This window comes from Mus caroli, unplaced genomic scaffold, assembly GCF_978045245.1.
Source record: "Mus caroli unplaced genomic scaffold, Mus_caroli_1 scaffold_9, whole genome shotgun sequence".
Classification (NCBI taxonomy): Eukaryota; Metazoa; Chordata; class Mammalia; order Rodentia; family Muridae; genus Mus; species Mus caroli.
In genome coordinates, this window is record NW_028227264.1 from 58,179,519 (window position 1) to 58,197,056 (window position 17,538).

A 17,538-nucleotide genomic window follows, 5' to 3' on the forward strand; every position below is an offset into this window, starting at 1 on the left:
GGTCCCCAGCTGTTCTGGTTCTCTTGCTGCGTTGGAGTTGTCTGGTCCCCCTCTCTAGCGTAGGGTGTTCAGCGTTTGTTTTTTATGACTTAGGACTTAGCTTCTCCCGTGAGAATTGCACGAAGGCATATCTACTTTGCCCTCTTCAAACACCCATGACCCAGGGCTAGTCCTCTCCTTCTGCGCAGTCTCTGTGCCTGGAGCTGCTCAGGAAAGGTACCGCAGTGGCTTCGTGCTCAGGGCTCACACTTTGTAAAGGCTCCTTTTCGACAGAACGTGGTTTTTGAAGTGGGGCAGGGATGCTAAAGGAGTAGCACACCAGGGGGGCGCGGCACAAGACTGTTGATAATTGCATCCCCCTGCCAACGTTGACTTTCTGTTTTCTCAAAGCACGAACCCTCCTGCGTCCTGCAGGTGGCTGCAGATTAGCGACTTGACTGAGGGTTGGGCCAAGCATTCATTTGGAAGGGATTGTTAGGCTTTCTTTGGTGGAACTTGTTAAGTACGTGAGCTTGTAGCCGCAGCCATCTGGGATGGGAACATGGGGTAGTTTATCAGGAGCCTTTAATTCCGAATTATTGATTCAAGCGTGAAGCCGTTTGTTGTGTTCTGGAGGCAGTGGCCTCGGGAAACTGTTGCTTCTCAGTACTGTGTTGGGCCGAGAACTGTGTTAGTAAGTCATATTTTAATTGTAGTTTGATAGGGAAATAAATCTGATTGGAAGGTATTTCTAGCATCTTTAAAACGGCTTACCTCTCTTCCGCGGGTATTGTACCGATGGTTCCTCAATGCGTTATCAAACTGGATATGATAAAATATCATACTGGATAGGGTGAATGAAGCACTCTGCTCATACTTAGGTGGCTAGCAAGACCTCACCCCCTATAGGTTAATCAGACACCTATACAAGAACTTACATTGGTGAGCCCATGGAAAGCGACACTATTTTTGCTTAGGATGTGCTGTGAACTGCCCAGTTGAGGCTTACATAATGGAGTTTTTAATTTAAATTTCTTATTACATTTATTTACGAATGTAGTCTGTGCATATGTTACCTGCCTACATAGCAGAATTTTTTAAATTTAAATTTTTATTACATTTATTTATTTAGTCTATGCTACTTGCCTACATAATGGAGTTTCTTTTAACTTAATTTTTTATTACATTTGTTTGTTTATTTCCATATTTTGTCTGTGCGCTTGCTACCTGGCTGCATGTGTAGTCCAGAGGAAAACCTGCAGGAGTCAACATTTTCCTTCTGCCGTGTGGGTCATTGGCCTTGGGAGCAAGCGCCTTTACCTGTTGAGCCATCTTAGTGACCTAAGTATTCATTGTTTAATAAAAAAAATAAACAAAAGGGCACTTTCTTTTTCAGGACTTTTCTGGAACGTCATTTGTCATGGATGTTCTACGCCCACAGATTGTAACGTTCGATGGACGGAATTATAGAAAGAATCCCATCCAGGAGAAACAGTACCAACATGAAGAAGACGAGGATTTCTATCCTGGTAATCCTGGTGGGGGGGGAGCTCTTAGGTCCCACAAGAAGGAAAATGTTCTTTGTACTGTAAGGGCAATTCTTTGCTTTGTTGCTGCTCAGTGGGTCTAACAAAGCTGACTTCAGATGAGGTGTTCCTGGCTGCAGTTCGTGTTTCAAGATAGATTTCATCCTGGACAGAGGCCTCAGTGCCACGTAGAGTAATTTTTCATTATTATTATTATTATTAAAAATTATTTATTTTATGTGAGGATACTGTAGCTGTCTTCAGACACACCAGAAGAGGGCATCAGATCCCATTACAGATGGTTGTGAGCCACCATGTGGTTGCTGGGAATTGAACTCAGGACCTCTGGTAGAGCATGCAGTGCTCTTAACTGCTGAGCCATCTCTCCAGCCCTCATCATTATTTTTTAAATCTGTGTGTGTGTGTACATGTGATCACGGATGCCCAAGGAAGCCTAAAGGGGTGTTAATTGGATCTCCTGGAGCTGGACTCACAGGTGCTTGTGAGCCACTCAGTGTGAGTGCTGGGATCGGAACTCAGGTCACCTGCAAGACCAATGAGGGCTCTGAACTGCTGCGCCCCCCTGTGGAGTACTTGTTAATTACTACTGTTACCTCTAAATAGTCTGTGGCACAATTAAACCCCTTTACCTGTGAAATTGTAAAAGAATAGGAGTTATTATTATTACTAATTTTTTCTTGAGACAGAGTCTCTCTATTATGTAGCCCTGGCTGTCCTGGAACTCACTCTGTAGACCAGGCTGCTCTTGAACTCATAGAGATCCACTTGCCCCTGCCTCCCCAGTACTGGGCTTAAAGGAATGCACCACAATGCCTGGCTAAGAATATGAATTATAAAAATAAAGCCCTGAAGGATTTAGTCCAGTGTCAGATAATATTAACTATTGTTGTTATGTTAGTTTTTTTTCTTCCTTCTTTGTAGTCATGCCTTGACAGGTCTAAAGACACAACTAACTTTATTTTAACATACAGTAATTTTGTAAAAAAAAAAAAAAAAAAACAAAAACAAAAAACAAAACAACTAAATAGTTGAGGTGGATCATAACTATTTTCAGGGTTATGACCGTGAGGTTAGGTTTAGTGTATAAACAGCCTTTCAGGTTCTTTGCAACTCTTCCTTTTCAGTTCCTAAGGGTTTCTACTGAACCTTAAATCTTGGGATCCCCCCCCCACACCCCCCACCACCATGTGATCCTTTTGACTGCCCACTGTCAGCCTTGAGCTCTTTGAGATTTCCAGTATTTTTTTTCTTTTGGTTTTTTGAGACAAGGTTTCTTTGTGTAGCCCTGGCTGTTCTGGAACTCACTCTGTAGACCAGGCTGGCCTTGAACTCAGAAATCTGCCTGCCTCTGCCTCCCGAGTGCTGGGATTAAAGGCGTGCACCACCACTGCTAGGCGAGCTTTCCATTCTTTGTCTCTCCCTCCCTCCATCCTTCTCTCTCTCTCTCTCTCTCTCTCTCTCTCCCCCCCTCCTGTCTTTCTCCCCCTCCTCTCCCTGTCTCTCCCTCCCTCCCTCTCTTTCTCTCTCCCTGTTTTCTTTCTTTCTTCCAGTCCTCCTCCCAGATGCAGGAACTCTTCCAAGCATTTGTCGTTATGCCTGACCTCTCTTTTCTCTACGTTGAGTTTTTATTGAAAAAGTTCTCCTAGTACCATTCTTCTTTTTTTTTTTTTTTTAGATTTATTTATTTATTTATTGTATGTAAGTACACTGTAGCTATCTTCAGACACTCCAGTAGAGGGCATCAGATCTTGTTACGGATGGTTGTGAGCCACCATGTGGTTGCTGGGATTTGAACTTAGGAACTTTGGAAGAGCAGCCAGTGCTCTTACCCACTGAGCCATCTCTCCAGCCCTCCTAGTACCATTCTTATTTATTAATAATTCATTGAAGTAATTTTGTGCCCTAACACCAAAATGTCCTGACTTCTAGACTTTAAAAGGTGAGTTCATGTGGCATGACCTTCATGTCAACAGGATAAGAGTAAAATGTGTTGTTCAGGCACCCTAACTTTGTAGAAAATTCAACTAAATATTGGTGTGTATATATTACATTCCGAGCTTCTGAGACTGAAGGATTTAAAGTAATCACCATGTTCTTTTTATCCTTTATTTCTCTATGCGCAGATTGGGGTAAAGCAATCATTAGACTGTTCTTTCCCCTCTTTAAACCCTGAGATTGGTTGTGGGCTAAGGCGGGGGCTGTTCTCCATTGAGCCTTTTTCGACATGTTACGGTTTCTTTGCAGACTCCATGGAATACTCTGATGAGCCCTGCGGTGCCTATGAGGTGGCACAGACCCCTCACGGATTCCGGGCCACCGTCAGTGCCCCTAGCCTGCTCTACAAGTGAGTGAGTAAAGTCCCTATCAGCTTCATGGGATAGGGCTTCCAGGAAACTCAGCAGGGAGCCAGCCCTTCAGTCTTCCACACTTACTTATGGTGGTTCTACTTAACTACTAATGATGAGAGTTTAGTGTTTTGTGTCCTGAAATGTCAGAGGACTGATTGCAGATTAACGTAATCATTTTGCGTATATTGCCACATCCTGCTGACTTTCACTTTTAAATGTTCTTTGAGTCTACCATTTATCTTCACTGCCACTCCCTTCTTTTCCATGCATTCCTTTTTAAATATGTGTATTTAGTTTGTATGTGTGAGTGCTTCCATGTGTGTGTGAATCCTGCTGGTGTATCTGGTGCCCAAGGAGGGTAGAGGACTTGGTTGAGTCCTCAGGAACTGGAGTTAACAGGTAGCTGTGAGGCACCCGATGTGGCCCGTGGGAACAGAGCCTGGGTCCTGTGCAAGAACAGCAAGTGCTCTTACTCGCTGAGCCATCTCGTCGTCGGCCCCTCTGTGGATGTCTTAAAATAGCCCTCTGTGGTCTCTCCGGATCTCTGCTCTCTTCTTAGCCCTCACATCCAAAGTAGAATGATTTCAAAGCATTGTTTTTTGGGATTTGTTTTTATGTGGACTGGTGTTTTGCCTGCATGCTGGCCTATGTACTGTGTGTGTGAAGTGCCTGTGCAGGCTAGCAGAAGTCACTGCATTCCCTGGAACTGGAGTTACAGATGGTTATTAGGCACCATGTGACGCTAGCAATCTAACCCAGGTCCTCTGGAAGAGCTGTCAGGACTTTGACCACTGGGCCGTCTCTCCAGCCTCCCGATTCCCACGTGTTTATTTATTTATTTATTTATGACACATAGTCTTCTTTATAGTTAAAGAGTGACATGGAACTCTTGCACTCTTGATCCTCTTGCCTCAGGCTTGGAGTGATCTTTTTAAAAGGAAGATCTGATTATTTGACACCTTCTGCTTAAGATCGACTGTAGGGGCTGGTGAGACTGTAGGGGCTGGTGAGACTGTAGGGGCTGGTGAGACTGTAGGGGCTGGTGAGTCGGCTCAGCAGGTGGGGGCACTTAGCAGGACAGCCTGGCGACCTGAGCCCCCTCCTGGAACCCTTGTTGAGGTGAATGGTGGGAACCAACCAATACCACAGAGCTTTTCTCTGACCTCCATGTAACCTGCTGTGGAAGGGGCACCCACATATGCATACACACATGAAGACACTTAGGTATACACACGTATACACTAATAATACATTTTAAAAACTCTGTGCTTTTCCAATACAGATGGAATTGTGGTTCATTAAAGCAGTGGACAAAATTGTGAGCATGCCTTGGCTGATTCTGCTTTTCCCCTCCCCGCCTCCTCCCTCCCTCCCCCGCTTCCTTCCTTCCCTCCCTCCCTTCCTTCCTTTTCTTTTTTTCCTCTTTAGCTTATATTACTCTTTTGCCTTGAGCTTAGTGTCAGAACACGGTCTGATTTTTTTCAGTTCCTCATATGCGCTGTTGTTTCCAGCCTTTGAGTTCATGTGTGTGGTGAGCCTTTTGCCTTGGGTGTGTGCTGGCCCTCAGTCTTCTTACCTAGTTAATTTTCCTTCCTGGAGAAGCTGGCTCTGATCCCTGCCATCCCTGCCAATCATGGGTTTTCCACCCCACTGTGTGCTTTTTTCATAATGCCCTCTGCTGGGGTCAGTAGCATTATTCATAGTCCGTATCTGTATGTATCCATGTGCTGCTTCATGTCCCCTCCGCAGAGGGGAGGCCTTGGAGGCAGGCCTCTGTCTGTTCTGTTAACCCTCAGTGCTCATCCGGACTAATGTGCTCTTTTGAGGATTGTCATTTTAAATTGCTGTGAACTCTGTGGTCACTTCAGCATGTGCTTGCACACATGCTCGCTCACGCTGTCCCCCACACTACCTGCTAGGCGAATGCTGTCAGCAGCTGAGCAGCTTCTGGGCTTGCCTGGGAAGGCAGCTGGTCTAGGAAGCCCGTCAGTCAGTGCTGTTTCTCTGTTTCAGCAGATGAGTTAGGTCCACTCGGTGGGGAGAGGGGCAAATATGGAACCGAATGCATTTGAATTCCTTTTCATCCTCCTTGAGAACATTCTGAAGTACTTGTTGTGAATAAAATTCTGTCTGAATGTAGCCAAATGGGATACCAAAGCTAATCCTGGCAGCTCACTTCCTAGGCTTTGCTGACATTTCCTCCTAGGGGACATGATTTCAGGATGGCACATTTTCAGCTTCCTGAAAGAAAAAGTGTAACTTGGTTTAAAGTACAGAGGTGCTAGGGCTGAGGTGTGTAAAGGTTCCTCAGATGCCTACTTCCGATGGTGACCTTTTGAAGTCTGTAGACTGTAAGTTCTTGTATTCCTGAGGAACATATGCATGATAGATTAGATGCTGACCTGCTAAGTCTTTTTTTTTTTAATGTTTAATGGACTCTTTTTTTTTTTTTTTTAAAGATTTATTTATTTTGAGCCGGGCAGTGGTGGCGCATGCCTTTAATCCCAGCACTTGGGAGGCAGAGGCAGGCAGATTTCTGAGTTTGAGGCCAGCCTGGTCTACAGAGTGAGTTCCAGGACAGCCAGGGCTACACACCAGAAGAAGGCATCGGATCCCATTACAGATGGTTGTGAACCACCATGCGGTTACTGGGAATTGAACTCAGGACCTCTGGAAGAGCAGTCAGTGCTCTTAACCACTGAACCATCTCTCCAGTCTGGCCTACTAAGTCTTAATTACTATATAACATTTCCTGAGAAGATCTCCCCAACCCCCACCCTTTTCTGTCTTTCTTTTCTCTGTCCCCTTTCCTTTCTAATAGGGGCTCTGGTATCGCCTGTGCTGGGCTAGAACTTGTAGTTTGCCTGCTCAGTCTCCCGACTACTGAGATCTCAGGTGTGCACCATGTGTCTGCTGGAAGATTTCTTATTTCATTTCTGTGGGCTGATTTGGGTCAAGGTTTTGCAGTGCTTGGGATGAATCCTTGGGCCTCTTTGTGCATTGCCAGATAAGTGTTCTACCATTGAGCTGCATCCCCAGTCAAACATTTCACTGTTGGAAAAAAAAAAAAATGGACTACTGTAGTAGACCTTAGTGGCAATGACCAGGCTTTGTTATTCCTGTAAAGACAGTTGACTAAGGGCTAGGTGCTAGCTCGGGCTGTGCAAGTATATGGAAAGCCTCAGGTTCAATTCCTGAACTCTTCCCTAAAAGAGGAGTCTCAGACATAGTCAGCTGTGGTATTGGGTGTGTAATTGGAATTGTAGAAGTTGAAATAATGTTGATGACAGGGAGGTCTTTCTATTAACTTTATCATCCCGTGATGGTCTCAGTGCTTTGTAGACTCTGAAATGTCTCTCCTGGGATCCAGTAGTCTCGCCCATATTGGCAGTTTTAATACCGTAGGTTCCAGAAGGTAGCCTTGAGTGTCAGTATTATTTATACTTGAGGCCCAGGCAAGGAGTATAAATGAGTCGGTGGGAAGTAGCTGAAATGGGTGGGTGGGAGCTGAGAGGAATGGTGGGCTTGTGATGGGTTTGTCCCGTCTTCGAGGGGACTGCTCCGGTAGCTGTGATTCAGCAGATATACAAACACCCACAGTAATAAAATGGATAAATAACATAATATTATAGTATAGTATTACATCCCTGAGGGAATCTCCCAAATAAAACACTAATATGTACTGTGCTTAACTCAAAGGTCATATGTTTGCTTCTGTTCCCCCTTTTTTATTTTTGTCTTTGATACAAGGCTCTCTGTCTCTTGTCTCTCTCTGTCACTCTGTATCTGTGTGCTTGTGCACACGCGCGCGTGCGTGTGTGTGTGTGTGTGTGTGTGCATGCGTGTGTGTGTGTATGTGTTTGTGTTTGTGTTTGTGCTTGCGCATGTGTGTTCTAGGCTAGTCTTGAATTACTGATCTTCCTGCCTCAGCCTCTTAGTACTGATTCCAGACCTCCTCGAGAATGGCTCTTTTTGCGCTTTCCAGCTGTCTGAATGATAACTCCTGATCCCTTTCCTAAGCTCCTTCCCTCTATGGTGGTCTGAGTGAGAATGGTCTCCGTAGGCTCATAGATTTGGATGTTCAGTTCCCAGATTAGGAGGTGTGACCTTGTTGGAGGAGGTGTGTCACTGGGGTGGGCTTTGAGATTTGAAGAGCCCACACCAGGCTGAGTCTCACCCTCTGCCTCGGAGTTGTAGATAGGATGTGAGCTCAGCTACTGCTGACAGTGCCACGCCTGCCTGCTTGCCTGCTGCCGTGTTCCATGCCGCGCTGGTCATGGATTCACCCTCTGAAACTGTGAGCAAGGCCCCAGTCAAACGCTTTCATTATAAGTCGCCTCGGTCATAGAGTCTCTTCACAGCAATAGAACAGTAACTAAGACAGCCTTATTTGAACTTAGAGTTAATTTGTTGGGCAAAGTTCTGCTGCAGATGCATCTGTAGCCGCATTGGTGGCTGAAAGCACTATTTGAGACAGTATCTGATTTCTCTTGCTGCCTGCAGACCCAGACTTTGAATCTGACTTGAGAAGTAGGCAGGTGCCAGGTGTGGAGTTCTGTTGATGCATTGAGTTAGAGATGGCAGCCTTTTGCTTGTGAGTGAAGATAGCATGTCCCATGAGTCCTAATGATATGTTTTTCTCTACTAATATTTAACCTTTATTGAAGTGTTTTCTATTAGGGAGTGTTTCTGGCCATGTGGAACGTAAGCATGTATTTTGTTCTCTCCCTGTATTATAGGCACATAGTTGGAAAGAGAGGGGATACCAAGAAAAAGATAGAAGTGGAGACTAAAACATCTATTAACATTCCGAAGCATGGGCATGAAGGGGAAATCGGTGAGACCTGACATAATTTACATTTACACTTATTTCTCGTTACTTATGTTTTACACATGTGCAGAGCTTACCAAACTTTTAAATTATTTTGAGTTACATTTGTTTAGTTTGTGTGTGTGTGTGCATGTGTGCATATGTCTGTGTGTGGGTGCACAATGCTGTGACATGTGGAGCTCAGAGGACAATCTGTAGGCGTTGGTTCTCTCCTTCTGGAATTTGGGCTCTGGGGATTGAACTCAGGTTGTCAGATGGACAGCAGTAAGTGCTTTATCCACTGAGCCATCTCACTGCTCACTCCCATCCCTGCCCCACCCTCCTCCACCCCAAGAGTGTCATATAGCCCTATATGTAAGGTTGGCCTTACATTTACTATGTAACCGAGGCTGGCTTTGAACTCCTGATCCTTTTGTCTCCATTCCCAAGTGCAAGGATTTCAGGCATGTGCCACCACTCCTAGCGGAGATACTTGAATGTGTATGTGTGCATGTGCATGAGTGCGTGTGCTGTGCACCTGTTCCTGTGGGTATGCGTGCATCTGTGCATCTGTGCATCCGTGCATCTGTGCATCCGTGCATGACGAAGCAGAGATTAATCTCAGGTGTCTTGGTTTCTCATTTGCTCTCCATGTTATTTATTTACTTATTTATTTAAGTATTAATTTACTTTTGTTGTTCACTGAACCTGGAACTTGTGGATTTTGTTAGACTGGCTGGCTTTATGTAAGTCCTGGGGATCCAAACTCAGTTCTTGTGCGTGTGCTTCCACACGCTCCTGGCCAAGCCTCCTCCCCAGCCCCAAGTAGTTTATTTTAAAAATTCCTTGTTTACACTGAACTTGCTGGCAGCTGTCTTGACCTTGATGAGCTCCCTGCTCAGACCCTTATCTCCATTCGTCCATTCGTTCATTCGTTCGGAGCCCTTTCAGATGCCTAGAGGTGGTAGCACTGGATGGCGGATGGCGTCCAACTGTCTCTACCTGTGGAGCTGTGCGGGTTATTGAACCTGTTACTGTTTTCTGTCTTTGCTTGCAGTGATCACTGGTCAGCATCGAAATGGCGTGGTCTCAGCACGAACTCGGATCGACGTGCTCCTGGACACGTTCAGGAGGAGGCAGCCTTTCACTCACTTCCTTTCCTTCTTCCTCAATGAAGTTGAGGTTCAGGAACGGTTCCTGATGTTCCAGGAGGAGGTGCTGAGGAACTGCTCCAAGGTAAGCAGAAAACAGTATCAAGAAAAAAATGTTTTTAAAAAAGTAAGAAGGGGTTCATAATTCAAACAGGAATATAGACATATCTGCCTATTTGTTTTTATATAAGAGATGAAGCATTTCCCTTTTAAAACTTATTTATGTGTGTGCATATTCATACATGGTATAAATGAGTGTGGGCTACACCCGCCCATGTGGAGGCCAGAAGTTGATGTTAGGTGTCTTCTCTTTGTCTTGGGCTCTACTTTCTCTTTTGCAATATGGTCTCTTGTTGAACATAGACCCTGACAGTTTTCAGTGCTGGCTGGTCTGTTAGACCCTGGGATCCTCCTGTCACTCTCCCCACTCCCCCATCTCCCTTGCTTACCCATTCTGAAGATAGGGATGTCTGCTACAGCTCCTGGCTTTTGTGCAGCTGCTGGGACTCGGAACTTGAGTCTTCTTGCTTGCTTGTGCACGCTTTACCTACCGAACAATCTCCCAAACCTACCTCTAGTCTTTTAAGTTTCCATTATTTTTATCTTATTTTATATATATGTGAGTGTTACCTACTTTTGTCTGTCTGTGTGCCATGTGTTTCCTGGTGTCTGAGGAGGCCAGAAAGGAGCAGCGGATCTCCTGGGACTGGAGTTGTCTGTAGCTGAGGATGACTTTGAACTCTGGCTCCTCCTGCCACCACCTCCCCAGTACGGGGATTACAGATGTGTACCCCCTTGCCTGGCATAGAAGGCCATTCCTGCGTGTACAGTATTCCATGCCATGCCTTTTAGGTGGCAAGAGGAAGAAAGTACCACGGTCTGCTGACCTTCTATCTTCAGGCATGGTGGCTCACTTGGGGTAGTACCATGATACAGATAAATTTGTGTGTAGACTTGGAGGGCTGGAGAGGTGGCTCACTGTTAAGAGCGTTTATGTTCTTCCAGAGGACTCGGAGTCAGTTCCCAGAACATACAAGGTGGTTCAGAACTGTCCATAACTTCAGTTCCAGGGGATGCAATGTCCTCGTCTGGCTTCTGTGGGCACTGGGAACACATGCAGTGTACACACACTCACACACATAAAAAGTAAAGTAAGCCAACATTTAGAACAGCCTCATAGCAGTGAAATTGTTGTTACTAGGATAATAACATAAAGTTTAGCTAGGCATGATAGCACACACCTATAATCCAAGCACTCCAGGGCAAGACAAGAGAATCTAGGGTTCAGCCTGGGATATATAGACTTCAAAACAAAATAAGAAAAGTGAAGGGAATAAAGGCATGAAGCACTTACAGACCCTGTACTTTTCTCCATACCACACATGAAATGCATGATGGAGCCCAGCAGTCAGGAGGTCGAAAGCAGGAGGAGCTTGTGTTTGAGGCTATCCTGACCCTGTCCAAAAAAACAAATAATCAGACCAAGTTGACATATGGTCAATTTCCATTCCCTTCCCTGCCCCCTTACATCCCACCAGCAGTTTCCCCTCCTTTGACTTCCCACAATCCCTCTTCTCCACTTCCCCATTGCCCACCCCCATCCACCCCTCTATTTCTCTTTTGAAAATTATGGAGCTCTCATCAGTCAAGTTTCAGTAAGACTAGGCACCTCCCCTGATATCAAGGCTGGATAAAGTAACGCACATAGTAGGAGGAAAGGGTTTCTAAAGCAGGCAAAAAAGTCAGAGACACCCCCCTGTTCCTACTCTTAGGAGTCCCACAGAAGACCAAACTACACCACTGTAACATGTGCAGAGGGCCTAGGTGAGTCTGGTGCAGGCTCCTTGGTTGTTGATTCAGTCTCTGTGAGCCCAGGTTAGTTGATTGTGTGAGTTTTCTTGTGGTGTCCTTGACCCCTCTGGCTCCTACAATCCTCCTTCCCCAGGACTCCCTGAGCTCTACCTAATGTTAGGCCGTGAATCTCTGCATCTGTTTCCATCAGTTGCTGGGTGAAGCTTCTCTGATGTCAGTTGGGCTGGGCATCAACCTGAGTATAGCAGAGTATCGTTAGGAACCATTTTCTATCCAAGTCTTTGTCCAGCCTGTCCTGGACCTTCCACTCTCTACATGGGTCTCAAGCAGGACCAGTAACTGGTTGGTCACACCATTTTTGGGGCAGGTGAGAGAAGGTTTCAAGATAGGGTTTCTCTGTCTGTAGCCCTGGCTGTCCTGGAACTCACTTTGAACTCCAGACTGGCTTTGAAATCACAGAGGTTTGCCTACCTCTGCCTCCCAAGTGCTGTGATTAAAGGTGTATGCCACCACCCTGCCTCCTTCTTCTTTATGTTATGAGAACTTCACCTGTGTTGACCAGGCTAGGCTGTTCTGGAACTCCTCAGCTCACACAATCCTCCTGCTTCAGCTTCTTGTGTCGTTGAGATGACAGCCTGTGACATCATCCCTAGCTCAGATAATTTTGTGTTTTGAATGTTAACTAGTGTTCTAGGTTAGTTTCACATGGTCTTTCTTTTTCTGTTTTTCGTTATTGTAATGACTTTGTCCTGATTTGTTTCTTACTTAATTCCTAGAAGTGAAAAGGAGGTAATGTATTTGAGTCTTTTTCATGTATTTATCCAAATTATCTTCAAGAAGATAATTAAGTTCTCCAAAGTAGAATTTTCTTTTGGTTTCTTTCTACTCTTTGTCAACACTACAGAAGTTCTTCTGTGTATTGCTTTTGTCATAGAAAAGGAGGAATGAGCCAGAGGTTTGATTTCCAGGCTCTTTGTCTAAAGGGAACCCAGATGCATTGTAGAGTGGATGCCGTGCAGGGGAGATTTTGTTAGGTAGAAGTATTTTCAAGTCACTTGTCTCTTAAGCACTTTCAGGTTCTGTGTCTAGGTCATAGCTTAAACAGCAGTTTCAAGGCAGGGTACAAGCACAGCTGTAAAGATTGAAAAGATGCCACGTCTGTCCTGTACACAGATGGTATAACCTAACGCCGATAGCATCAGTCTTCTCAAACTAATTTGCTGAAGCATCTCCCAGAGGCTGGTGCTTGAGCCCAGCCTGACAAACTTGAGGTCAAATGTTGGGGTCAATGGCAGATGGAGACAACTTATTTTCTCTCTCTCTCTCTCTCTCTCTCTCTCTCTCTCTCTCTCTCTCTCACACACACACACACCCCATGTACACATCACACATACACATACCATATACATATACCACACATACATACCACACTCACACACATACTCACACATATAATACACTACATACTCATACCTCGAACCCCCACACATACACCACATACATACACCCACACCATGCACATAGACCATATATATACACATACTCACCACATACAAACATACATACACATACCACACACATACACATATATACATACATACACCACATACACACACCCCACACACATACACCACACACACACACACTGGTAGGGGGGGAATAGTAATGGAGAATTCTTGACGTACTAGGGGACCATACGCCTAAGAAAACTAAGGCTTTCTCCCCTGGCAGCTAATGACTGTGAATAGCTCCTTAGCTTCCTCTGTGCTGGCATGCTTCTTGCTTTCATCTTGTGCAGGTCTTTTTGCAAGCAACCACAGCTGCTGTGAGCTAACGAGTGCATTAAAGATGCTGTTTGCCTCTGGTCCCGTCTCTTTTTAAAGATTTAGCATCTATTTAAAATTTATGTGTACAAAAATATTTTGCCTGTATGTAAGTGCACTGTGTATGCAGGGCCTGTGGAGGCCAGAGAGGTGGGTGGGTCCCCTGGAACTGGGGTTATTGGACACTGTGAGCCACTGTGTGGGTCCAGGGAACTGAACCTGAGTCCTGCAAGAATAGCCAGTGCTCTTAACTGCCGAACCATCTTTCCAGCCCCTGAACCTTGGCCCTTTGAATCTTTCCCCTCTTCTTTTTGTTTTCTGAACCTTGAGAGATTTTTTTTTTTTAAATGTGGATGGTCTACTTCTTAAAAGTTCAGAATTTTAAAAAATCTCTACTTTGTTTGCCATGACGGAAGGATTAAAAATTAAAATTATACTTAGATGTACCTTACAGTGAAAATAGCTTTGGAGGTGTACATCTGTAGGGATTCTAACAGACACATAGGTCTGTGACTGTAGAGCAGGCTCATGGCCACGGGCAGGCCCGTCAGAGCCATCCCATGGCATCCCTTGTCATCTTCCTGACACCTAGGATGCTGGCGGTGAACTCTCAAGCACAATCCTGCCCCAGCCCACCACGCTACTGCGGTTATAGGGCTGCACCACCACACCTGGCCCATTATTATCTTTCTGAGAATCACACTGATAGATAGGTGTCAGTGTCGACACAGGCATCCTAAGATGGAGTCACACGGACAGGCCATTGACACCAGCCCTTTCACTAGGACGGCTTGGGTGCCGTCTGCCCTGTGTGTATCAGCTGTTCTTCTGAGTGAGCTGGATGGCTACATGTCATGGACGGGCTACAGTTCTGCTTATCTGTCTCTTTGTTACAGGGCATCATTGGGATCTTCCAAATTTTGGCAATTATGGCTATGAACAATTGAGCAGAGGTTTTCTATAAAAACAAACGTTCATTTCCTTATAGTAGATACCCAAAAATAGGATGGCTAGTATGTGTGGTAGGCACATGTTTAACCTTATAAAAGTATTACCAGGACTGCTGAGAAGGCTCAGCGGGTAGACGTGTTTGCCGGGTAAGCCTGGCAAGCCTGGCAACTCCGGTTTGGTTCCTGGAATCCACATAAGTTAGGAGGAGAAAACTGAGTTTTCTTGAAGTTGCCTTCTGACCACTCCATGTGTTCTGTGCATGCACACACATCTTTTTTTGTTTGTTTTTGTTTTTTGTGTTTTGGAGACAGGGTTTCTCTGTGTATCCCTGGCTGTCCTGGAACTCACTTTGTAGACCAGGCTGGCCTCGAATTCAGAAATCCTCCTGCCTCTGCCTCCCAAGTGCTGGGATTAAAGGCGTGCGCCACCACGCTCGGCATGCACACATCTTTACCATTCCCCCCCCACACACACACACACACACGTACACATCCTTTACCAGATACACACATACACACATATGCACGTCCTTCACTAGATACACATACATACACACACACATGCAAATACCCTTCACCAGACACACACACACAAACACACACACACACACACACACCTCACTACTCTCTGTCTGTCTGTCTCTCTCTCAAATGGTCACTATTGTTTATATTATCCATTTTAATAGATGGAGCAGCATCTTACATAGTTTCCATGGTTTCCATTTTCATTTCCCTGATGCTCAGCTTCTTTTCCCCTCACTGGTATATTTTCTTTGCTGAGGTCCCTTTCATGGTTTTTCCCATCTCAGTTATTGTTCTTAGGCCTAGAGTGATGCTCAGGAGTTAAAGCCCTTGCAGCTGTTGCAGAGCTCTGGGCTCCAGAGGTTCCCAGCAGGCACATGGTGGCTCACAGCTGCGGGTAGCTCCAGTTGTAGCAGATCCGACCCCTATTCTGACCTCTGAGGGTGCCTGCATGCTTGTGCTGCACACACACACCCAGGTACACACACACAAACTATTTTAAGGAGTTTATTTTTTAAAGATTTATTTATTATATGTAAGTACACTATAGCTGTCAGACACTCCAGAAGAGGGCATCAGATCTCATTACAGATGGTTGTGAGCCACCATGTGGTTGCTGGAAAGTGAACTCAGGACCTCTGGAAGAGAACTCAGTGCTCTTAACCGCTGAGGCATCTCTCCAGCCCCTTAAAGAATATTTAAAGCTGGGTTGTTTGCTGGGTTTAGTGACACACACTTTTAATCTCACCACTCAGAAAGCAGAGAGAGGTGCATCTCTGTGGGTTTAAGGCCAACCTGGTCTACATAGAAAGTTCTAGGCTAGCCAGGGCTTTGTAGTGAGACTGTGCCTTAAAAAAAAGAAGCTTTTTTTTAAAATGTTGACACACTCATGCATACCCTAGATGTTTGTTCTTTCAAGAATATATGCTTTGCAAATATTTCCTCCCAATATGTAGCTTGTGTTTTTATCCTCTTACCAGTATTATTTGTGGAATAAAAATGTTACATTTTGATGGTCTAGTTTATAAATATACAATACAAATTTTGTATTATAGGTCTTTTTATAATTTATTTATTTTTATTTTATGTACATTGGTGATTTGTTTGCATGTATGTTTATGTGAGGGTGTCAGATCCCCAGAAACAGGAATTGCAAACAGTGTGAGCTGCCATGTGAGTGCTGGGAATTGAACCTGGGTCCTCTGGAAGAACAGCCAGTGCTCTTAACCACTGAGCCATCTCTCCAGCCCCATAAGTCTTTTGATGTCATGACTAATAACTTTTGCACAGCTATGAAATGTGCTTTTTTCAGAGTTTGTATTTTTTTTTTTTTAAGATTTATTTACTTTATGTATGTGAGTACTCTATCTGCATGTACACCTGTGTGCCAGGAGAGGGCATAGATGGTTGTGAGCCATCATGTGGTTGCTGGGAATTGAACTCAGGACCTCTGGAAGAGCAGCCAGTACTCTCAACTGCTGAGCCATCTTCCCAGCCCTGTTTTGTTTTGTTTTTTATTTTTAGATATTTAGTTCAGGTGTGGAGCAGGGCTGTGGCTCATAGTAGGGTTGTAACTGATTGCCTTGTATATGCAAGCTTCAGATTTTCATTGTTGTTGCCAATCCACGCCACCTAGGTGAGGGCAGGGTAGGCTTTATTTGTTTGTTTTTGTTTTGTTTTGTTTTTGTTTTGTTTTGTTTGAGATAGGGGTTCTCTGTGTAGCCCTGATTGTCCTGGAACTCACTCTGTAGACCAGGCTGGCCTTGAACTCAGAAATCCGCTTGCCTCTGCCTCCCAAGTGCTGGGATTAGAGGCGTGCACCACCACTGCCTGGCTTATGCTTTCTTTTTTATAAAAGATTTATTAACTTTTACTTTGTATGTATGTTTGCCTACATGCATGCATATGTCCAGCACACGAGGGAGGTCAGAAGAGGATATTGGGTCCCCTGGAAAAGGAGTTACAGATAATCACAAGCTGCCATGGAGCTGCTGGGAACTGAACCTGGGTCCTCTGCAAGAGCAGCAAGTGCTCTTAATCGCTGAGACATCTCTCCATTCCTTCGGGTTACACTTCCTTAATTCTGGCATGAAGAGAGGAATAAAGATATTTGGGATAAAATACAACAGTGGTTAATTTCTGTAGTTTTCATAGAGGTTGACTGAGATCTGATTCTGGAGTCGTTGCTTATGTGCAGTTGAGCAAATGGTCGGGAACGTTGTAGGAAGAATTAAAGGAGTTCAAGTACTCAGCATGGCCACAATAAATACTTAATAAGTGTTAGCTGTCCTTCCGTACTTACTGTTGCTAGGTTACAATGCATCATTAGAGTGCTAAGAGTAGGTGGCCTGGGGATGTAGCTCAGTTGGTAAAGTACTTGCCTAGCATGCAGGAAGCCTTGGGTTCAATGGCCTGTGCTGCACAAACGGTATGGTGGCACATTTCTGTAATTCTAGCATTAGGGTAGAGGGGCCCTGTTCATCCTCAGGTACCTAGAGAACACAGTCCAGCTTGGGAAACATGAGGCACTGACTGGAAAACAATAGAACACAGGTTAGATGAATCTAGCTTTGAAAGTTGCAGCAGTGCCAGTGAT

The 17,538-nt window shown here is 44.9% G+C and overlaps 1 protein-coding gene across 3 annotated transcripts in view; it reads left to right on the forward strand.

Moving 5' to 3' along the window:
• Positions 1-17,538, forward strand: part of Ascc1 (activating signal cointegrator 1 complex subunit 1) — a 93,508-nt gene that overhangs the window by 429 nt on the left and 75,541 nt on the right. Inside the window, exons 1-5 of one of the 3 annotated variants that reach the window (XM_021174519.3) lie at positions 2-216; positions 1,376-1,508; positions 3,771-3,870; positions 8,614-8,711; positions 9,742-9,920. In XM_021174519.3, the coding sequence (XP_021030178.1) occupies positions 1,400-1,508; positions 3,771-3,870; positions 8,614-8,711; positions 9,742-9,920 (486 nt within the window). In that variant the 5' untranslated portion in view covers positions 2-216; positions 1,376-1,399. Of the gene's footprint in view, position 1; positions 217-242; positions 674-1,375; positions 1,509-3,770; positions 3,871-8,613; positions 8,712-9,741; positions 9,921-17,538 lie in introns of those variants that run through there. The other 2 variants (XM_029482653.2, XM_021174518.3) reach the window with 2 other exon arrangements.